The 24,004-nt window shown below is 46.5% G+C and overlaps 1 protein-coding gene across 1 annotated transcript in view; it reads left to right on the forward strand.

The window, feature by feature from the left end:
• The first annotated feature begins 1,073 nt into the window (after positions 1-1,073).
• Positions 1,074-24,004, forward strand: part of slc35f6 (solute carrier family 35 member F6) — a 75,962-nt gene continuing 53,031 nt past the window's right edge. The window contains exon 1 of the mRNA XM_063033381.1: positions 1,074-1,216. Within this exon, the coding sequence (XP_062889451.1) occupies positions 1,140-1,216 (77 nt within the window). The 5' untranslated portion in view covers positions 1,074-1,139. The remainder of the gene's footprint in view (positions 1,217-24,004) is intronic.

A 24,004-nucleotide genomic window follows, 5' to 3' on the forward strand; every position in this document is an offset into this window, starting at 1 on the left:
TGCTGCGTTCACCAGCAATGGAGAAATTACTTTAGTTAGAGGGTGGTAAATCTGTGGAATTTGTTGCCATGAATGGCTGTGGAGGCCAAGTCATTGGGTGTATTTAAGGCAGAGATAGATAAATTCTTGATTAGCCAGGGCATCAAAGGGTATGGGGAGAATTCAGGGGAGTGGGGATGACTGGAAGAATGGATCAGCCCATGATTGAATGGCGGAACAGACTCAATGGGCCGAATGGCCTGCTTCTGCTCCTATATCTTATGGTCTATTGTAATTTTATGCACTGCTGCCGGAAAACAGCAGATGCCACATATATGTCAGAGATATGAACTGATTATAGTTCTATTTTACCAAACCCCTCCCTCAGAAGGGGCACCAAAATATATCACGTGCTTGCTTTGTTGACTTCACAAATGATGGCGTTATGAACTCAGAATCCATGAATCAGAACCCCAAGATGGCACAGTACAGAAGACCCAGAGACCTACCTACCTACCAACGAAGCCAGGAACACTATCTCACTACTTTTTATTTCTATTTTTACTCTGCTTGCTTAACTTAACTAATATATATTTGATCTAATTCAGTTTCTTTATTATGTATTGCATTGTACTGCAACCACAAAGACAACAATTTCACGGCATACACCGGTGATGCTAAAGCTGATTCTGAGCTCTCTATCCCATTTGCTCTTGTGGTTACAACACACACAAAATGCTGGAGGAACTCAGCAGGTCGGGCGGCGTCTATGGAAAGGCGTACAGTCGACGTTTCGGGCCGAGACCCTTCACCAGTCCTGCTGGAAGGTCTCGACCCGAAACGTCCACTGTACTCTTTTCCACAGACGCCGCCCGGCCGGCTGAGTTCCTCCAGCATTTTGTTGTGTGATTATTGTTACTGTATTTAGTTTTAAAATCACACTCCTCCCCCACCATTCCCAAATCAGTGCCCCAGTGGAGTTCGTAGAGTTTGTAGTGACTCGGGTGGTAAAATACCGAACACTGCGCAAAGTTTGCCGGAGCTCAGAGTGACTGGTTCTCAGCTGACCGGATCATGTGACTTCTTGTTCCTGTCTCACCGGGAAGAGTTCTTAAAAGCCGCAGAATTGCGGAAGGGGACGGAAATATTTTAGATTCTTTATGGCGTGTACTCGGTATCAGTTGGGCCTGGCGGCAATGATGCTTATTACAGGATCCATTAACACACTGTCAGCCAAGTAAGTATCAGATCTCTGTTTTATTGGCAGCGCCAGGCTCGGGTGGTCAGAGTGCGGTGGTTTCATTGAAGAATCTCTCGCTCTCTCTCTCCTCCGCTCTCTTTCTTTCTCAACAGATAATCTTCCAGTATTCGCATTCGGAGATTTTCTTTCCAAATCCCCCTTTATAATCCAGTTTACTTGAAATCCACCAGTGCTTTAATATGATTTATTCAAGATCACATCCGACCCAGGAAATTAATTTCGGCTAACACACACAAAATGCTGGAGGAATTCAGCAGGTCAGACAGCATCCATGGAAATGAAGAAGTTCCCCAAAGAAACGTCTCGGCACGAAGCGTTGGTTGTCTCTTCATTTCCATAGATGCCTCCTGAACTGCTGAGTTCCTCCAGCACAGCGGTTCCCGACCTTTATATATATATATATACACGCACTATGGAGCCACCACCATTAACTGAGGGGTCCGTGAACTCAGATTGGGAGCCGTGCTCCAACATTTGTTACAGCATCTGCAGAATCTCTTGTGTTTATAATTTCGGGTTCTAGTGGGGTGGAGGAAATGGACTCGATTCCCCACGGATCTCCATGTGCAAGGCTGTACTGGTGCTCAGGTGACCTACGGGGTCAGCTGATCCAGGGTGGCGACTTTGGTGGACTTGCGGAGATTGGTACCACATCACTTGAATCCAATGCGGTTGTTTTTTTTTGCATCGAATTTAAAGTAAATCAACTAAATGCGAGGTGAAAGTCATAATTAAAAAGTCAATTCGATCATAGTAGCAACAACATTGGGATAAGGACTGCATTTATATAAAATTCAGAGGATGGTGGGGGCTCAATTGGGAGAGGGCATAAAAGGAGGGAACAATTTATACTTACACATTTACCTATTGGACATACTAATTTGAATAATTCCAACAACACACATCAAAGTTGCTGGTGAACGCAGCAGGCCAGGCAGCATCTCTAGGAAGAGGTACAGTCGACGTTTCAAGCCGAGACCCTTCATCAGGACTAACCGAAGGAAGAGCTAGTAAGAGATTTGAGAGGGGGAGGGGGAGATCCGAAATGATAGGAGAAGACAGGAGGGGGAGGGATGGAGCCAAGAGCTGGACAGGTGATTGGCAAAAGGGATATGAGAGGATCATGGGACAGGAGGCCCAGGGAGAAGGAAAAGGGGAAGGGGGGGAGAAACCCAGAGGATGGGCAAGAGGTATAGTGAAAGGGACAGAGGGAGAAAAAGGAGAGAGAGGAAAAAGAATGTGTGTATATAAATAAATAACTGATGGGGTACGAGGGGGAGGTGGGGCATTAGCAGAAGTTTGAGAAGTCAATGTTCACGCCATCAGGTTGGAGGCTACCCAGACGGAATATAAGGTGTTGTTCCTCCAACCTGAGTGTGGCTTCGTCTTTACAGTAGAGGAGGCCGTGGATAGACATGTCAGAATGGGAACAGGACGTGGAATTAAAATGTGTGGCCACTGGGAGATCCTGCTTTCTCTGGCGGACAGAGCGTAGGTGTTCAGCAAAGCGGTCTCCCAGTCTGCGTCGGGTCTCGCCAATATATAAAAGGCCACATCGGGAGCACCGGACGCAGTATATCACCCCAGCCGACTCATAGGTGAAGTGTTGCCTCACCTGGAAGGACTGTCTGGGGCCCTGAATGGTGGTAAGAGAGGAAGTGTAAGGGCATGTGTAGCACTTGTTCCGCTTACAAAGATAAGTGCCAGGGGGGAAATCAGTGGGGGGGGATGGGGGGGGGACGAATGGACAAGGGAGTCGTGTAGGGAACGATCCCTGTGGAAAGCAGGCGGGGGAGGGAAAGATGTGCTTAGTGTTGGGATCCCGTTGGAGGTGGCGGAAGTTATGGAGAATAATATGTTGGACCCGGAGGCTGGAGGGGTGGTAGGTGAGGACCAGGGTAACTCTATTCCGAGTGGGGTGGTGGGAGGATCGAGTGAGAGCAGATGTGTGTGAAATGGGGGAGATGCGTTTGAGAGCAGAGTTGATGGTGGAGGAAGGGAAGCCCCTTTCTTTAAAAAAGGACACCTCCCTCGTCCTGGAATGAAAAGCCTCATCCTGAGAGCAGATGCGGCGGAGACGGAGGAATTTCACCCTGTCTCTTGCAAAAATGCCATCCCCTTCTCGCAATTCCAATTCGTGTTGCTTGAAATCCAGCATCTGCAGATTTCCTCGTGTTTGAATAATTCCTTGTTCAGAATTAAAATACATGATACGGCCATTTTTTAGGGAGTGCACTTACCAAGAAACAGTGTCGCATATATTGCTGGAATGCAGTTCCTATGAGGCCCAAAGGAACCATCTAATTGGTAAATTGAGGTCTTTGGAATGGACAGTTTAACATGGAAAGTTTGTTTGGGTATCACTGCCATCATAATGCATATAAGTGTGTATTTATAAAAAACATTAGACTTTATGATATTATTTGAGCTTGTAGAGATTGGAATTTACTGGATATACTTCCTGTCACTTTGCTTCACATTTTAACTCCGCTGCCGGTAAACACACTGTGTGGTGTTCTGCTGACTGCCATTGAACTTTAAGGGAAATAAATCATGAGCACAAAACTGCCCTCCTTTTATAGGAAAGAGACACAGGTAGTGATTCATTCTGTGAGGCAGAACTCTGCCAGAGTGCTCAGTCTGTGGGAAGTGGGGGCAGGGTTTTGGGTTAATACCTACCAGCGAGTAGTATGTTTCATGGTTGTTGGAATGTGAGAAGATCTGACAGTCTGGGTGCCTCACCAAAAGGGACATCAGGCAGGCCCCTTGTGCCTGTTCTTCCATTCAGTCTTTGACCAGCCTTTTGCATGTGCCTTTTTAAGTGTGTCTGCATAATCAGATTTGGGTTTAATATCACTGGCATATATTGTGAAATTTCTTATTTTTCAGCTGCAGTGCATTCCAATAGAAAATAAAAACTATAAAATAAGTATACCAGTATATTAGAACATAGAACATAGAATAGTACAGCACATTACAGGCCCTTCGGCCCACAATGTTATGCCAACCCTTAAACTCTGCCTCCCATATAACCCCCCACCTTAAATTCCTCCATATACTTATCTAGTAGTCTCTTAAGCTTCACGAGTGTATCTACCTCCACCACTGACTCAGGCAGTGCATTCCACGCACCAACCACTCTCTGAGTGAAAAACCTTCCTCTAATATCCCCCTTCAACTTCCCACCCCTTACCTTAAAGCCATGTCCCCTTGTATTGAGCAGTGGTGCCCTGGGGAAGAGGCGCTGGCTATCCACTCTATCTATTCCCCTTAATATCTTGTACACCTCTATCATGTCTCCTCTCATCCTCCTTCTCTCCAAAGAGTAAAGCCCTAGCTCCCTTAATCTCTGATCAGAATATTAAAAATTGAGTACTGTAAAAGAGAGGGGGGAAGTAGTGAGGTAGGTCATAGATTGATTGCTCGTCCATACATCTGATGGTGGAAGGGAAGAACCTGTTCCTGAAATATTGTGTGTGTGGCTTCAGACTCCTGTACCTCCTCCTCGATGGTAGCAATGAGAAGAGGGCATGTCCTGGGTGATGGGGTCCTCAATGATAGATGCCAGCTTTTTGAGGGATCACCATTTGAAGGTGCCCTTGATGGTGGGGTGGCTGGTGCCCATGATGGAGCTGGCTGAGTTTCCAGCTTTCTGCAGCTTTTTCTGATTCTGTGCCGTAACCCCTGCATACCGGAGAGTGATGTAACCAGTTGGAGCCCTCTCCACAGTACATCTGTAGACATTTGCGAGAGTCTTTAGTGTCATACGCAATCTCCTCAGATACTAGGAAAGATAGCCACTATTGTGCCTTTCTTTGTAACTGTATCAATATGTTGGGCCCAGGATAGATCTTTAGGGATAGTGACATCCAGGAACTTGAAACTGCTCACCTTTTCCATTTCTGATCCCTCTGAGGGCATGTGTTCCCTTGACTGCCCCTTCCTGAAGTCCACAATCAATTTCTTGGTCTCACTAACACTGAGTACAAGGTTGTTGTTGCAACAGCATCGAAGGTGATTAGATAGGGCGTCAAACGTTACAGGTAGAAGACAGAAGAAATTCGTTGAGAGGGAATGGTGGAGCAGACTTGGTGTGCTGATGGTCTAGCTCTATCCCATGTCTTATTAAATGGTTCTCTATTACATAAAATGGACTCTTGACCTCATAATCTACCTCATTATCATCTTGCACCTTGTTTGCCTACTTTGTATTCTTTCAGTAGCTTCTAAACTTTATTCTGCACTGTTATTGTTTTACCTTGTTCTACCCCAATGCAGTGTGTAATGATTTGATCTTATAAACATTATTCAAGACAAGCTTTTTGCTCTATCTTCATACATCTGGCAATAACAAGCCAACATCATTACAATCTTGGTTCAGAGTAAATTTCTTCTCAAAGTATGTACATGTCACCATATACTACTCTGAGATTCATTTTCTTGTGGGCATTCATAGTAAGACAAAGGGATACAACAGGATCAATGAAAAATCCAAGTGCACAACATCAACTCTTCTCCTCTGTGTCTAGTATAGTTGTGCTTTTTTCAAAGAATTCCAACAAATTTCAGGCAAGATTTTCTCTTGAGGAAACCATGCTGACTACAGCCTATTTTATCATGTGCCTCCATGTACCCTTAGACCTCATTCTTAATAATCGACTCCAACATCTTCCCAACCACTGAGGTCAGACTGGCCTATAGTTTCCTTTCTTCTGCCTCTCTCCCTTTTTGAAGAGTGGAGTGATATTTGCAATTTTCCAATCTACTGGAACCATTCCAGCATCCAGTGATTTTTGAAAGGTTGTTGCTAATGCTTGCATGATACCTTCAGCCATCTCTTTCAGAATTCAGGAATGTATACCATCTGGTCCACGTGACTTATCTACCTTCAGACCCTTCAGTTTCCCAAGAACCTTCTCTCTAGTTCTGGTAACTTCAAATACTTCATGCTTCCTGACACCTGGAACTTCCACCATACTGCTAGTGTCTTCCATAGTGAAGACTGATGCAAAATACTTTTACAGTTTATCTGCTATTTCATTGCTCCCCCATTACTGCCTCTCCAGTATCATTTTCCAGCGGTCCGATTTCCATTGTGGCCTCTCTTTTACACTTTATGTATCTGAAGAAACTCTTGGTATCCTCTTTAATATTATTGGCTAGCTTACTTTTGTATTCCATCTTTACTGTCTCAATGACATGATTTAGTTGCCTTCTGTTGTGTTTTTTTTAAAAGCTTCCCATTCCATTAACTTCCCACTAATTTTTGTTCTATTATATAGCTTTTATGTTGGCTTTGACTTCTCTTGTAGCCATGGTCATGTCGTCTTTCTTTTAGAATACTTCTTCCTTGTTGGGATGTATATAGAAACTAACCATAGAACCATAGAAACTACAGCACAGAAACAGGCCCTTTGGCCCTTCTTGGCTGTGCCGAACCATTTTCTGCCTAGTCCCACTGACCTGCACACGGACCATATCCCTCCATACACCTCCCATCCATGTATCTGTCCAATTTATTATTAAATGTTAAAAAAGAACCCGCATTTACCACCTCGTCTGGCAGCTCATTCCATACTCCCACCACTCTCTGTGTGAAGAAGCCCCCCCCCCAATGTTCCCTTTAAACTTTTCCCCCCTCACCCTTAACCCATGTCCTCTGGTTTTTTTCTCCCCTTGCCTCAGTGGAAAAAGCCTGCTTGCATTCACTCTATCTATACCCATCATAATTTTACATACCTCTATCAAATCTCCCCTCATTCTTCTACGCTCCAGGGAATAAAGTCCCAACCTATTCAACCTTTCTCTGTAACTGAGTTTCTCAAGTCCCGGCAACATCCTTGTAAACCTTCTCTGCACTCTTTCAACCTTATTTATATCCTTCCTGTAATTTGGTGACCAAAACTGAACACAATACTCCAGATTTGGCCTCACCAATGCCTTATACAACCTCATCATAACATTCCAGCTCTTATACTCAATACTTCGATTAATAAAGGCCAATGTACCAAAAGTTCTCTTTACGACCCTATCTACCTGTGACGCCACTTTTAGGGAATTTTGTATCTGTATTCCCAGATCCCTCTGTTCCACTGCACTCCTCAGTGCCTTACCATTAACCCTGTATGTTCTACGTTGGTTTGTCCTTCCAACGTGCAATACCTCACACTTGTCAGTATTAAACTCCATCTGCCATTTTTCAGCCCATTTTTCCAGCTGGTCCAAGTCTCTCTGCAGGCTCTGAAAATCTTCCTCACTGTCTAGTACACCTCCAATCTTTGTATCATCAGCAAACATGCTGATCCAATTTACCACATTATCATCCAGATCATTGATATAGATGACAAATAACAATGGACCCAGCACTGATCCCTGTGGCACACCACTAGTCACAGGCCTCCACTCGGAGAAGCAATTTTCTACCACCACTCTCTGGCTTCTTCCATCGAGCCAGTGTCCAATCCAATTTACCACCTCTCCATGTATACCTAGCGACTGAATTTTCCTAACTAACCTCCCATGCGGGACCTTGTCAAAGGCCTTACTGAAGTCCATGTAGACCATATCCACTGCCTTCCCTTCATCCACTTTCCTGGTAACCTCCTTGCAAAACTCCTACAGATTGGACAAACATGACCTACCACGCACAAAGCCATGTTGACTCTCCCTAATAAGCCCCTGTCTATCCAAATGCTTGTAGATTCTGTCTCTTAGTACTCCCTCCAATAACTTACCTACTACTGACGTTAAACTCACCGGCCTATAATTTCCCGGATTACTTTTCGATCCTTTTTTAAACAACGGAACAACATGAGCCACTCTCCAATCCTCCGGCACTTCACCCGTAGACAGCGACATTTTAAATATTTCTGCCAGGGCCCCCGCAATTTCAACACTAGTCTCCTTCAGGGTCCGAGGGAACACCCTGTCAGGTCCCGGGGATTTATCCACTTTAATTTTCCTCAAGACAGCAAGCACCTCCTCCTTTTCAATCTGTACAGTTGCCATGGTCTCACTACTTGATTCCCTCAATTCCACAGATTTCATGCCAGCTTCCTTAGTAAATACAGACGCAAAAAACCTATTTAAGATCTCCCCCATTTCCTTTAGTTCCGCACATAGCCGACCACTCTGATCTTCAAGAGGACCAGTTTTATCCCTTACAATCCTTTTGCTCTTAATATACTTGTAAAAGCTCTTTGGATTATCCTTCACTTTGACTGCCAAGGCAACCTCATGTCTTCTTTTTGCCCTCCTAATTTCTTTCTTAAGTATTTTTTTGCACTTATACTCCTCAAGCACCTGATTTACTCCCTGTTTCCTATACATTTCATACAACTCCCTCTTCTTCTTTATCTGAGTTGCAATATCCCTTGAGAACCAAGGTTCCTTATTCCTATTCAATTTGCCTTTAATCCTGACAGGAACATACAAACTCTGCACTCTCAAAATTTCCCTTTAACCCTTATATAACCCTTTGCTTTCTGAATTGCTTCCAGAAGCAATTCTATCTTCAGCCAACCAGTGTCCTTCTCAAATCAATTCTGGCTAACTCCTCTCTCATGCCTCTTTAATTCCCTTTACTCCACTGTAATACTGATACATCTGACTTTAGCTTCTCCTTCTCAGATGTCAGGGTGAATTTGATCACATTATGATCATTTGCTCCTAAAGGTTCTTTTACCTTAGACTCTCTAATCAATTCTGGTTCATTGCACAACACCCAATCCAGAATAGCTGATACCCTAGTGGGCTCAACCATGAGCTGCTCTAAAAAGCCATTGTAGGCACTCTAGAAACTGCCCCCCGCCCCCCCTGGAATCCAGCACCAACCTGATTTTCCCAATCTATCTGCATATTGAAGTCCCCACATGATTATTGTAACATTTCCCTTTTGGTATGCAGTTTTTATCTCCCTTTGTAATTTGTAGGCCACATATTTAGTAATGCTTGCGGGTCTGTACAGTTAATAACTCCCCCTCTACCTTCCTGCCTATCCTTTTTGATACAAGCAACACACATCAAAGTTGCTGGTGAACACAGCAGGCCAGGCAGCATCTATAGGAAGAGGTACAGTCGACATTTCGGGCCGATGCCCTTCGTCAGGACTAACTGAAAGAAGAGATAGTAAGAGATTTGAAAGTGGGAGGGGGAGATCCAAAATGATAGGAGAAGACAGGAGGGGGAGGGATGGAGCCAAGAGCTGGACAGGTGATAGGCAAAAGGGATACGAGAGGATCATGGGACAGGAGGCCCAGAGAGAAAGGCAAAGGGGGAGGGGAACCTAGAGGATGGGCAAGGGGTATAGTCAGAGGGACAGAGGGAGAAAAAGGAGAGTGAGAGAAAGAATGTGTGTATAAAAATAAATAATGGATGGGGTACGAGGGGGAGGTGGGGCCTTAGCGGAAGTTAGAGAAGTCGATGTTCATGCCATCAGGTTGGAGGCTACCCAGACGGAATATAAGGTGTTGTTCCTCCAACCTGAGTGTGGCTTCATCTTTACAGTAGAGGAGGCCGTGGGTAGACATGTCAGAATGGGAATGGGATGTGGAATTAAAATTTGTGGCCACTGGGAGATCCTGCTTTCTCTGGCAGACAGAGCGTAGGTGTTCAGCAAAGCGGTCTCCCAGTCTGTGTCCGGTCTCGCCAATATATAAAAGGCCACATCGGGAGCACCGGACGCAGTATATCACCCTAGCCGACTCACAGGTGAAGTGTTGCCTCACTTGGAAGGACTGTCTGTGGCCCTGAATGGTGGTAAGGGAGGAAGTGTAAGGGCATGTATAGCACTTGCTCCGTTTACAAGGATAAGTGCCAGGAGGGAGATCAGTGGGGAGGGATGGGGGGACGAATGGACAAGGGAGTCGCGTAGGAAGCGATCCCTGTGGAAAGCAGAGAGAGGGGGTAGGGAAAGATGTGCTTAGTGGTGGGATCCCAATGGAGGTGGCGGAAGTTACGGAGAATAATATGTTGGACCTGGAGGCTGGTGGGGTGGTAGGTGAGGACCAGGGGAACCCTATTCCTAGTGGGGTGGTGGGAGGATGGAGTGAGAGCCGATGTACGTGAAATGGGGGAGATGCGTTTGAGAGCAGAGTTGATAGTGGAGGAAGAGAAGCCCCTTTATTTAAATAAGAAAGACTATTTCTCTTCTCACCCTGTTTCTTGCAAAAATGCCATCCCCTTCTCGCAATTCCTCCATCTCCGCCGCATCTGCTCTCAGGATGAGGCTTTTCATTCCAGGACGAGGGAGATGTCCTTTTTTAAAGAAAGGGGCTTCCCTTCCTCCAGTATCAACTCTGCTCTCAAACGCATCTCCCCCATTTCACGTACATCTGCTCTCACTCCATCCTCTCGCCACCCCACTAGGAATAGGGTTCCCCTGGTCCTCACCTACCACCCCACCAGCCTCCGGGTCCAACATATTATTCTCTGTAACTTCCGCCACCTCCAACGGGATCCCACCACTAAGCACATCTTTCCCTCCCCCCCCCGCTTTCCGCAGGGATCGCTCCCTACGCGACTCTCTTGTCCATTCGTCCCCTCCATCCCTCCCCACTGATCTCCCTCCTGGCACTTATCCTTGTAAGCGGAGCAAGTGCTACACATGCCCTTACACTTCCTCCCTTACCACCATTCAGGGCCCCAGACAGTCCTTCCAGGTGAGGCGACACTTCACCTGTGAGTCGACTGGGGTGATATACTGCGTCCGGTGCTCCCGATATGGCCTTTTATATATTGGTGAGACCCGACGCAGACTGGAAGACCGCTTTGTTGAACACCTACGCTCTGTCCGCCAGAGAAAGCAGGATCTCCCAGTGGCCACACATTTTAATTCCACATCCCATTCCCATTCTGACATGTCTATCCACGGCCTCCTCTACTGTAAAGATGAAGCCACACTCAGGTTGGAGGAACAACACCTTATATTCCGTCTGGGTAGCCTCCAACCTATTGGCAGGAACATCGACTTCTCTAACTTCTGCTAATGCCCCACCTCCCCCTCGTACCCCATCTTTTATTTATTTTTATTCACACATTCTTTCTCTCACTCTCCTTTTTCTCCCTCTGAATATATCTCTTGCCCATCCTCTGGGTCCCCCCCCCCTTTGTCTTTCTCCCTAGGCCTCCTGTCCCATGATCCTCTCGTATCCCTTTTGCCTATCACCTGTCCAGCTCTTGGCTCCATCCCTCCCCCTCTTGTCTTCTCCTATCATTTTGGATCTCCCCCTCCCCCTCCCACTTTCAAATCTCTTACTCACTCTTCCTTCAGTTAGTCCTGACGAAGGGTCTCGGCCTGAAACGTCGACTGTACCTCTTCCTAGAGATGCTGCCTGGCCTGCTGCGTTCACCAGCAACTTTGATGTGTGTTGCTTGAATTTCCAGCATCTGCAGAATTCCTGTTGTTTGCCTTTTTGATACAATGTGTTCCCTTGAACATTAAGCTCCCAGCTATAATCTTTCAGCTATGATTCAGTGATGCCTACGACATTATACCTGCCAGTCTGCAAATGTGCAGCAAGTTTATTCACCTTATTCTGTATTCTGCGTGCAGTCAAATACAACACCTTCAGTCCTGTATTCACCCTTTTTGATTTTGTCCACCTTTTATGTTGCAACCCATCCTGCTGACCGCAAATTTTTTTGCCCTATCAGTAGCCTCTCCTCACCACACATTACCTCTGTCTGTAAACCAGCTACCTCATTTTCAGCTCTATTATCTGCCTTTTCTATGATATCTCTTGCATTGAAAAATATGCAACTCAGGACACCAGTCGCACCATGTTCAACCATTTGATTCCTAATTTTGAGGTCTTACCAACATTTGCCTTTAACAACCTCCCCCCTCCCTGTTCTGGCACTCTGGTTCCCATCCCCCCCTGCAACTTTAGTTTAAACCCCACCGTGCAGCATTAACAAACCTTCCTGCTAGGATATTAGTTCCTCTCCAGTTCAGGTACAAACTGTCCCTTCTGTACGGGTCCCACCTTCTCTGGAAGAGAGCCCAATGACCCAAAAATCTTATGCCTTCGCTCCTACATCAACTTCTTAGCCACGTATTAAACTGTATTATCTTGCTAATTCTGGCCTCATTAGCACCTGGCAGAGGTAGCAATCCTGAGATCACAACCCATGAAGTCCTGCTTTTAACTTGGCACCAACTCCCTGAACTCCCTACGCAGAACCTTGTCCCTCGTCCTACCCACTTCATTGGTACCTGCAATGACTATGACTTTTGGCTGTTCACTCTCCCACTTAAGAATATGGAGATCTTGATCCAACATGCCTTCTGAGAATCTTGCTGTCACCCGCAGAACCTCCTGTCCATTCCCCTAAATAATGAATCCCCTATCACCCCAGCGTGCCTCTCCTCCCTCCTTCCCTTCTGAGTCACAAAGGCAGAATCTGTGCCAGAGACCCAACCACTGTGACTTTCCTGTGCTAGGTCACCTTCCCACCATCTCTCCCCGCTTTCTTCCACTCCCCCCCCCCCCCTACTGACAGCATCCAAAATGATAAGCCTGTTGTCGAGGGGGATGGCCACAGGAGTACTCCGATCTGGCTCCTTAACCCATTTCCCCTAACTGACTGTCACCCGGTTTCCTGTGTCCTGCACCTTGGGTGTAACTACCTCTCTACCTGTCCTATCGATCACCCCCTCAGCCACCTGAATGATCCAGGGATCATCCAGTTCCAGCTCCAATTACTTTATGCAGCAGCAACTGGGTTTTCTTCTCGCATTTGTAGTTGTCAGGGACACTAGAGGTCTCCCTACCTTCCCACATCCCGCAAGAGGAGCATTGACTATCCTGCCTGGCATCTCTATCTAGCTGAGCAGGTATATAAGACTATAGGACAAAGGAGCAGAAGTTGGCCATTCGGCCTATCGAGTCTGCACTGCCATTTTATCATGAGCTGATCCATTCTCCCATTTAGTCCCACTCCCCCGCCTTCTCACCTTAACCTTTGATGCCCTGGCTACTCAGATACCTATTAATCTTTGCCTTAAATACACCCAATGACTTGGTCTCCACTGCTGCTCGTGGTAACAAATTCCATAGATTCACCACCCTCTGACTAAAAAAATTTCTTCGCATCTCTGTTCTGAATGGGCGCCCTTCAATCCTTAAGTCATGCCCTCTCGTCCTAGACTCCCCCATCATGGGAAACAACTTTGCCACATCCACTCTGTCCATGCCTTTCAACATCCGAAATGTTTCTATGAGGTCTCCCCTCATTCTTCTAAACTCCAAGGAAAAATATAGAAGAGAAAGAAAAAAGAGCCTTGAATTTTTCTTTTCCTTTGCTTCTGAGTGAAGCTTGCCTTTGCAGAAGCCTCAACGAGCTAAAGCCTGAAGGTCGTCACTCTGACTGTGTCCGCTCAGGTGATGGCCGCTCTGCTTGCCCCTGCTGCCCTTTCATGTGCTCTTGCTAATCAATCCCAGATGCTGTTTGGCCACCAGTCAAAGCTCCTTATCGCTGTAGTGAGCCAGAGCAACCTTTTATCCTCGGGCAGACAACCTGACTGATTGGTCACTGGTTAAAGCTTTTTCCTTTAATTTCAGTTTTCGGTAGGTGGTTGGTTGGTGACACAGTGTGGAAAAGGCCCGTCTTGGCCTTTCGAGCCACGGCACCCAGTAACCCCCCGCTGAGGAGTTCCTTTAGCCAGAAAATGGTGAATCTGTGGAATTCTTTGTCGCAGGCAGCTTTGGAGGCCAGGTCTTTACGAGTATTTAAGGCAGAGGCTGATGGAGGTTTAAGGCAGAGATTGGTCAGGGCATGAAAGGATGTGGGGGAGAAGGCAGAAGACTGGGGCTGAGAGGAATAATGGATCAGCCATGATGAAACGGCGAAGCAGACTAGCTGGGTAAAATGGCCTAATTCTGCTCTTGTATTTTATGGCCTTAGGGTCTTAATCCTAGCCTAATCACAGGACAATTTACAATGACCAATTAACCTACCAACAGGTACATTTTTGGCCTGTGGGAGGAAACCGTAGCACCTGGGGGAAACCCACGCGGTCACGGGGAGAAATCTGTACATGCTCCTTACAGGTATTTGTGGGAATTGAACCCGGGTCACTGGAACTGTAAAGTGTTGTTTAGCCACTACGCTACCTTCCCTTTTATTTGTTTACAGTGAACAATTCTATAATATTTGCATGCAGCTGATTTCCCATTCCATCATTATGGACATCTGACCCCCAGGACTAGTCTTCCATCGGGTAGGAGGCACAGAAGTCACACACTGAACATTTTAGAAACAACTTCACTCCCTCCACCAACATTCCCCCTGCCTCCCCCCCCCACCGATTCTAAGACTACGTTGTTAGTACTCAGTGGAAGAAATATTTAAAGTATCTAAGTTACAGAGTAATTAAAAACTACTTGGAGTCATCGAATAGTACAGCACAGAAACAGGCTCTTTGGCCATCTAGTTTGTGCTGAACCATTTAGACTGTTTATTGCCATCAATCTGCAATGGGACCATAGCACTCCATACCCTGCTATCCATGTACCTATCCAAACTTCTCTTAAACATTGAAATTGAGCTCGCATGCACCACTTGCACTGGCGACTCATTCCAGCCTCTCATGATCCTCTGAGTGAAGATACTTCACTTGTATAATATCAGAGTTGCGGTGTTCTTGTAAGCATTCAGAGTATTACGTCATGATGGGATACATCAGGAACACATGTGCAACCACCAACTGCAACTCCAGGCCGGGTCTTTATGTGCTGCTGTTGTGACTCCCGTGTCCCCTTCCCCCCGACCACCACTCTGCAGCCCTGACTTCCTCAGATCCCACCATCAACTCCTGGGCCCTCAGAGGCTCCATCTTCCTCTCACCCCAACCCTCCCCTCTCCATTGACAAACCCAGCCTCCCCCCTCCCCCCTCTGATCCCAGCTCTCATCCGTGCCGGGTCTTTACCATCCCTTCTGACCTTCAACTGTCGGAGGCAGAACGCTCTGTTCTCAGTAAGGGCCTCACGTTTGTCCCCCTTCGCCCACACCTCAGCGAGTTTCGTGTTCGCCACGATGCGGAACTTTTCTTCCACCGTCTCCGTCTCCAAGCCTACTTCTTCGGCAAGGACTCTTCCACTCCCACCGATGACCCCTTCTCCCGTCTTCAACCCTCCTCTTCTTCATGGACACCCCGCTCTGGTCTTCTGCCTGCTCTGGATCTCTTTATTGCCAACTGCCGACGGGACATCAACCGTCTCGACTTCACCGCACCTTGTCCCCATTCCAACCTCACTCCTTCGGAACGCTCTGCTCTCCACTCCCTCCGCACTAATCCTAACCTTATTATTAAACCCGCCGATAAGGGGGGTGCTGTTGTAGTCTGGCGTACTGACCTCTACCTTGCCGAGGCACAGCGACAACTCGCGGATACCTCCTCTTATTTACCCCTCCATCGTGACCCCACTGAGGAGCACCAGGCCATTGTCTCCCACACCATCACCGACTTTATCCGCTCAGGGGATCTCCCATCCACTGCTACCAACCTTATAGTTCCCACACCCCGCACTTCCCGTTTCTACCTCCTACCCAAGATCCACAAACCTGCCTGTCCTGGCAGACCTATTGTCTCAGCTTGCTCCTGCCCCACCGAACTCGTTTCTGCATACCTCGACACGGTTTTATCCCCCCTTGTTCAATCCCTTCCTACCTATGTTCGTGACACTTCTCACGCTCTTAAACTTTTCGATGATTTTAAGTTCCCTGGCCCCCACCACTTTATTTTCACCATGGATGTCCAGTCCTTATATACTTCCATCCCCCATCAGGAAGGTCTCAAAGCTCTACGCTTCTTTTTGGATTCCAGACCTAATCAGTTCCCCTCTACCACCACTCTGCTCCGTCTAGCGGAATTAGTCCTTACTCTTAATAATTTCTCCTTTGGCTCCTCCCACTTCCTCCAAACTAAAGGTGTAGCTATGGGCACCCGTATGGGTCTTAGCTATGCCTGCCTTTTTGTTGGCTTTGTGAAACAATCTATGTTCCGTGCCTATTCTGGTATCTGTCCCCCACTTTTCCTTCGCTACATCAACGACTGCATTGGCGCTGCTTCCTGCACGCATGCAGAACTCGTTGACTTTATTAACTTTGCCTCCAATTTTCACCCTGCCTTCAAGTTTACCTGGTCCATTTCCGACACCTCCCTCCCCATTCTAGATCTTTCTGTCTCTGTCTCTGGAGACAGCTTATCCACTGATGTCTCCTATAAGCCTACTGACTCTCACAGCTATCTGGACTATTCCTCTTCTCACCCTGTCTCTTGCAAAAATGCTATCCCCTTCTCGCAATTCCTCCGTCTCCGCCGCATCTGCTCTCAGGATGAGGCTTTTCATTCTAGGACGAGGGAGATGTCTTCCTTCCTTTTTTAAAGAAAGGGGCTTCCCTTCCTCTACTATCAACTCTGCTCTTAAACGCATCTCCCCCATTTCACGTACATCTGCTCTCACTCCATCCTCCCGCCACCCCACTAGGAATAGGGTTCCCCTGGTCCTCACCTACCACCCCACCAGCCTCCGGGTCCAACATATTATTCTCCGTAACTTCCACCACCTCCAACGGGATCCCACCACTAAGCACATCTTTCCCTCCCCCCCCCCCTGCATTCCGCAGGGATCGCTCCCTACGCAACTCCATTGTCCATTCGGCCCCCCATCCCACCCCACTGATCTCCCTCCTGGCACTTATCCGTGTAAGCGGAACAAGTGCTACACATGCCCTTACACTTCCTCCCTTACCACCATTCAGGGCCCCAAACAGTCCTTCCAGGTGAGGCAACACTTCACCTGTGAGTCGGCTGGGGTGATATACTGCGTCCGGTGCTCCCGATGTGGCCTTTTATATATTGGCGAGACCCGACGCAGACTGGGAGACCGCTTTGCTGAACACCTACGCTCTGTCCGCCAGAGAAAGCAGGATCTCCCAGTGGCCACACATTTTAATTCCACATCCCATTCCCATTCTGACATGTCTATCCACGGCCTCCTCTACTGTAAAGATGAAGCCACACTCAGGTTGGAGGAACAACACCTTATATTCCGTCTGGGTAGCCTCCAACCTGATGGCATGAACATCGACTTCCCTAACTTCCGCTAAGGCCCCACCTCCCCCTCGTACCCCATCTGTTACTTATTTTTATGCACACATTCTTTCTCTCACTCTCCTTTTTCTCCCTCTGTCCCTCTGAATATACCTCTTGCCCATCCTCTGGGTCACCCCCCCCGCTTGTCTTTCTTCCCGGACCTCCTGTCCCATGATCCTCTCGTATCCCCTTTTGCCTATCACCTGTCCAGCTCTCGGCTCTATCCCTCCCCCTCCTGTCTTCTCCTATCATTTTGGATCTCCCCCTCCCCCTCCAACTGTCAAATCCCTTACTCACTCTTCCTTCAGTTAGTCCTGACGAAGAGTCTCAGCCTGAAACGTCGACTGCACCTCTTCCTATAGATGCTGCTTGGCCTGCTGCGTTCACCAGCAACTTTGATGTGTGTTTCAGGAACACCTGTATGAGTTTGGATTATTCTTGTGATAATCGCCTTTAAGTAAACATGAAAAATGTAGATTATGATAATGCATATTCATTTGAATGTTATGACTTTTAATATTGAAATATTATGTTTTTGGAGTTGTCAGGTATGTACGTGCAACACTCCTTACCTATAACTGCATGTTTCCGCCCCCCAGCTACTAAGAGAAGATCTAATCCCATATAGTTTTGAAGAACAATTCTGCGCATGGCAACCATTTGTATTGTTAACCTATCAGAATGTTGGACCACAGGTAAAATACCTACGTCACTGGAATGTTTAATGAAAAAGGAACATGCTTGTTCTGGATCTGCAGAAATGCTTAACGTTGAATACTTTGAGATGTGTGCTATGTATTGACACACCCAACAATTCATATTTATTTGTAACTGCTCGTTGTGATTATTTCAACCAGCATGTCATGAGTAAGGGAAGCGGGTAAACGTATATAATAGCAGCAAACATCAAAATAAAATCCATAATGACCAATAATATTTGTGCTTGAAATCTTCCCACACTACTTGTCTGGATCTGGAGTTACTTTAGCTTGCTTGCAGTGGCTAGTGTGTATCTCCTTACTTTTACCTTGACTGCTGAATTGATAATTAACAGTATTTAATGACCTTCCCACCGAGGTCCCAGTGGTTCCTTACTTGGATTCTTGACCTGGACCCACTTGCCAGGAACTAGGGTGTGTCCTCCTTCCGACGGGTCACCTCAAGCAACAGAAACCTGTTGGGGAAACAGGCTGAACTGTCTGTGTTAGTGATTAGATTAGATTAGACTCTGAGAACACGCAGTCCTCTTTTATTGTCATTTAGTAATGCATGCATTAAGAAATGATACAATGTTCCTCCAGAATGATATCACAGGACAAACCAAGACTAAGAAAACTGACAAAAACCACATAATTATAACATATAGTTACAACAGTGCAAAGCAATACCGTAATTTGATAAGAACAGACCATGGGCATGGTAAAAAAAAAAGTCTCAAAGTCTCTCGAAAGTCCCGTCATCTCACACAGATGGTAGAAGGAAGAGAAACTCTCTTCCTGCCATGAACCTCCAGCGCCGCGAACTTGCCGATGCAGCACCCTGGACGCACCCAACCACAGCCGACTCTTGAGTCCGTCCGAAAACTTCGAGCATCCGACCAGCCCTCCGACACCGAGCACCATCTCTACCGAGCTCTACGACTCCAGCAACAGGCAGTATTCAAAGCCGAGGGTTTGGGGCCTTCCCCTCTGGAGATTCTCGATCGCACAGTAGCAGCAGCAGCGAAGCAGGCATTTCAGAAGTTTCTCCAGATGTTCCTCCGTGCTTCTCACGTCTGTCTCCACTAAATCAGGATTGTGCACGGTATCTGCTTACAAATACGGTGTCTTTTCGGAGCGACCGCGCGCATTGCGTCGCACCACCATCTTCTCCTCCCCTCATGTTTCACACAATAATCAACTAAGCTATCTGCCGCAATGTGTATGTCTCAGCCTCTCTGAGGTGGAGAGCTCTGGTAGTGGCATTGGTCACCCTGTATCCACTTCAAATGGTCTTGGTTTTGTTTTCTTGTTTGGGGTTGCTCTAATGCTGGATAAAGCCAAAGGAAGAGCTGTGGGCCATGGTACACTTTCCTTGTGAATCTTAGCCAGCCGTTGTTTGATGGTACCATTCAATCTTTCAACTTGTCCTGATGACGCTGGCTGATGTGGGCAATGAAAAGACCACTCAATGTTCATCAGTCGACATAATTCTTGACAAAATTTTCCAGTGAAATGTGACCCTTGGTCAGAGTCAATGTGGCAGGGCCATCCCCATTGAGGTGTATAGTCCTGAATCAGTGTTTTGGCTGCATGTGTGGCAGCAGCTTTTCTTGCTGGGATGGCTTCCACCCATCTTGGAAATTTGGCTGCTATTACTAAGATGTCTGAATGTCTTGGCAGTTTGGTAAAGTAATGTAATCCACTTATAGATGTAAAAATAGACCTGGTGGAGCAGGAGCACCCAGTTGAGATATCTTGTGCATTGATCCAGTGTTTGTTTTCTGGCATTCATCATTCATCTCTCAACTGTTAATCCAGCTTGCATCTTGAACTTTAGATTCCACCACCATTGGGAGAATCTGTTAATCATCTTTTGCATGCCAATATGTACCTGCTGTTTCAGATAAGGAAGCAGCTCAGCTGGGGCCACTAGTCTATGGCTAGTGCCAGATCTCAATACTCCCTTGTTGTTTAACAACCCATTTTCCCTCCAGTACCACTTTTCTTGGTTTGAAGATTGATTTGTGCATTTAGAAACATAGAAAACCTACAGCACAATACAGGCCTTTCGGCCCACAAAGCTGTGCCGAACGTGTCCCTACCTTAGACCTGCCTAGGCTTATCCGTAGCCCTCTATTTTTCTAAGCTTCATATATTTATCCAGGAGTCTCTTAAAAGACCCTATTGTTTCTGCCTCCACCACCGCTGCCGGCAGCCCACTCCACGCATTCACCACTCTCTGCATAGAAAAAACTTACCCCTGACATCTCCTCTGTACCTTCTTCCAAGCACCTTTAAACTGTGCCCTCTCATGCTAGCCATTTCAGCCCTGGGGAAAAAGCCTCTGACTATCCACACGATCAATGCTTCTCATCATCCTATACACCTCTATCAGGTCACCTCTCATCCTCCGTTGCTCCAAGGAGAAAAGGCCAAGTTCATTCAACCTATTCTCATAAGGCATGTTCCCCAATCCGGGCAACATCTTTGTAAATCTGCTCTGCACCCTTTCTATGGTTTCCATGTCCTTCCTGTAGTGAGGCGACCAGAATTGAGCACAGTACTCCAAGTGGGGTCTGACCAGGTTCCTATATAGCTCATCAAAGTTGCTGGTGAACGCAGCAGGCCAAGCAGCATCTATAGGAAGAGGCGCAGTCGACGTTTCAGGCTGAGACCCTTCGTCAGGAGGGTCTCGGCCTGAAACGTCGACTGCGCCTCTTCCTATAGATGCTGCTTGGCCTGCTGCGTTCACCAGCAACTTTGATGTATGTTGCTTGAATTTCCAGCATCTGCAGAATTCCTGTTGTTTCCTATATAGCTGCAACATTACCTTTTAGCTCTTAAACTCAATCCCATGATTGATGAGGGCCAATGCACCATGTGCCTTCTTATCCACAGAGTCAACCTGTGTAGCAGCTTTGAGTGTCCTATGGACTCAGACCCCAAGATCCCTCTGATACTCCACACTGTCAAGAATCTTACTATTAATACAATCTTCTGCCATCATATTTGACCTACCGAAATGAACCATCTCATACTTATCTGGGTTGAACTCCATCTGCCACTTCTCAGCCTAATTTTGCATCCTATCACTGCCCCGCTGTAACCTCTGACAGCCCTCCACACTATCCACAACATCCCCAACCTTTGTGTCATCAGCAAATTTACTAACCCAAGCCTTCCACTTCCTCATCCAGGTCATTTATAAAAATCGCAAAGAGTAGATGTCCCAGAATATATCCCTAAGGCACACCACTGGTCACTGGCCTCCATACAGATTATGACCTGTCTACAACCACTCTTTGCCATGCTGTGGGCAGGCCAGTTCTGGATCCACAAAGCAATGTCCCCTTGGATCCCATGCCTCCTTACTTTCTCAATAAGCCTTGCATGGGGTACCTTATCAGATGTCTTGCTGAAATCCATATACACTACATCTACTGCTCTACCTTCATCAGTGTGTTTAGTCACATCCTCAAAAATCAGGGTCATAAGACACGACCTGCCTTTGACAAAGTCATGCTGACTATTCCTAATCATATTATGCCTCTCCAAATTTTCTAAAATCCTGCCTCTCGGGATATTTTCCATCAACTTGCCAACCACTGAAATAAGACTCTGCTCTATAATTTCCTGGGCTATCGCTACTCCTTTTCTTGAATAAGGGAACAACATTTGCAACCCACCAACCCTCCCGGAACCTCTCTGGTCTTCATTGATGATGCAAAGATCATCGCCAGAGGTTTGGCAATCTCCTCCCTCACTTCCCGCAGTAGCCTGGGGTACATCTCGTCCTGTCCTGGTGACTTATCCAAATGGATGCTTTCCAAAAGCTCCAGCATATCCTCTTTCTTAATACCTACAAGCTCAAGATTTTTCAGTCTGCTGCAAATCATCCCTGTAATGTCCAAGATCCTTTTCCGTAGTGAATACTGAAGCAAAGTATTCATTAAATACCTCTGCCATCTCCTCCAGTTCCATACACACTTTTGCACTGTCACGCTTGATTGGTCCTATTCTCTCACATCTTATCCTCTTGCTCTTCACATACTTGTAGAATGCCTTGGGGTTTTCCTTAATCCTGTCTGCCAAGGTCTTCTCATGGCTCCTTCTGGCTCTCCTAATTTCATTCTTAAGTTCCTTCCTGCTAGCCTTATAATCTTCTGGATCTCTATCATTACCTAGTTTTTTGAACCGTTCGTAAGCTCTTCTTTTCTTCTTGACTAGATTTACAACAGACTTTGTACACCATGGTTCCTGTACCCTACCATTCTTTCCTTGTCTCATTGGAACGTATCTATCTAGAACCTCATGCAAATATCCCCTGAACATTTGCCACATTTCTTCCGTACATTTCCCTGAGAACATCTGTTTCCAATTTATGCTTCCAAGTTCCTGCCTGATAGCCTCATAGCCTCATATTTCCCCTTACTCCAATTAAACACTTTTCTAACTTGTCTGTTCCTATCCCTCTCCAATGCTATGGTAAAGGAGATAGAATTGTGATTACTATCTCCAAAATGCTCTCTCACTGAGAGACCTGACACTTGACCAGGTTCATTTCCCAATACCAGATAAAGTCCAGCCTCTCCTGTTGTCAGCTTATCTACATATTGTATCAAGAAACCTTCCTGAATACACCTAACAATCTCCACCCCATCTAAACCCCTCAGTCCATGGAAATGCCAATCAATATTTGGGAAATTGAAATCTCCCACCGCAACAAGCCTGCTAGTATTATTCCTTTCCAGGATCTGTCTCCCTCTCGGCTCCTCGATGTTCTTGTTACTGTTGGGTGGTCTTCAAAAGAAAAACACAGAGTAGAGTTATTGATCCCTTTCTGTACCTAACTTCGACACACAGAGACTCCGTAGACCGGTGGTCCCCAAAGCATGTGCTACCGGGCCGCGAGGAAACGATATGATTTGGCGCTATGAAATGATGTGAGTCAGCTGCACCTTTCCTCATTCCCTGTCACATCCACTGCTGAACTTGAACCCATGCGAAGTCATCAGTCGGTCATTAACCTACAACTACTTGATGAGTAAAAAACAAACGTTGCTTGAGAGTTTCTTTGGAAGAGGTGGTAGGGGACATAAAAGGCCTAACGATGATAACGCAGAGACAGCTGAGGCTGAGACTGCAAAAAAAAAGAAAGTTTCCTTCAACAGAAAATAACATGAGTCGTACATAAAATACGTCTTTATTGCGACTGGTGACTCACACGCTCCAAGCCCCCTGTGTGTGATATGTGGAGACAAACTGTCTAATGAGCCAATGAAGCCCTCAAAGCTGCTTTGGCACCTTGAGTCCAAGCACCCTGCACTTAAAGACAAACCTGTTGAGTTTTTTGAGCAGAAAAAACGTGAGCAAGTGGGACAGAAGCAAGTGCTGAGAGTCACCGCCTCCACAAATGCTGCCGCTCTGAGAGCGTCGTACTTAGTGGCTAGCCGTATTGCTGAAGCTAAGAAGCCTTTCACTGTTGGTGAAGAATTGATTCTGCCTGCTGCCAAGGACATGTGCCGTGAACTGTTGGGAGAAACTGCATCTAACAAGATGGCACAGGTTTCTCTTTCAGCTACCACAGTTTCAAGGAGAATCGATGACATAGCGGAGGACATCGAAGCACAGCTGCTGGAACGGCTTAACGAGTCACCATGGTATGCTATCCAGGTCGACGAGCAATACTGCTGGTTTATGTGCGATATATATTTCAAGACAATGTGCACGAGGATATGTTGTGTGCACTGCCGCTGCCAACTAACACAACTGGGGCAGAATAATTCAAGTCTTCGAATTACTAAACGTCAGGCAAACTGGACTGATCATTCTGTGTTGGAAGATGTACAGATGGGGCTGCAGCTATGACTGGATGGCTGTCTGGTTTCACTACCCGAGTACACACTGTGTCGTACGCAGGGAAATGCTGGTAGCTGAAAAATGTCACCTGATCTTAACAGCGT

The sequence above is a fragment of the Mobula hypostoma genome, chromosome 2 (assembly GCF_963921235.1).
Source record: "Mobula hypostoma chromosome 2, sMobHyp1.1, whole genome shotgun sequence".
Lineage (NCBI taxonomy): Eukaryota > Metazoa > Chordata > Chondrichthyes > Myliobatiformes > Myliobatidae > Mobula > Mobula hypostoma.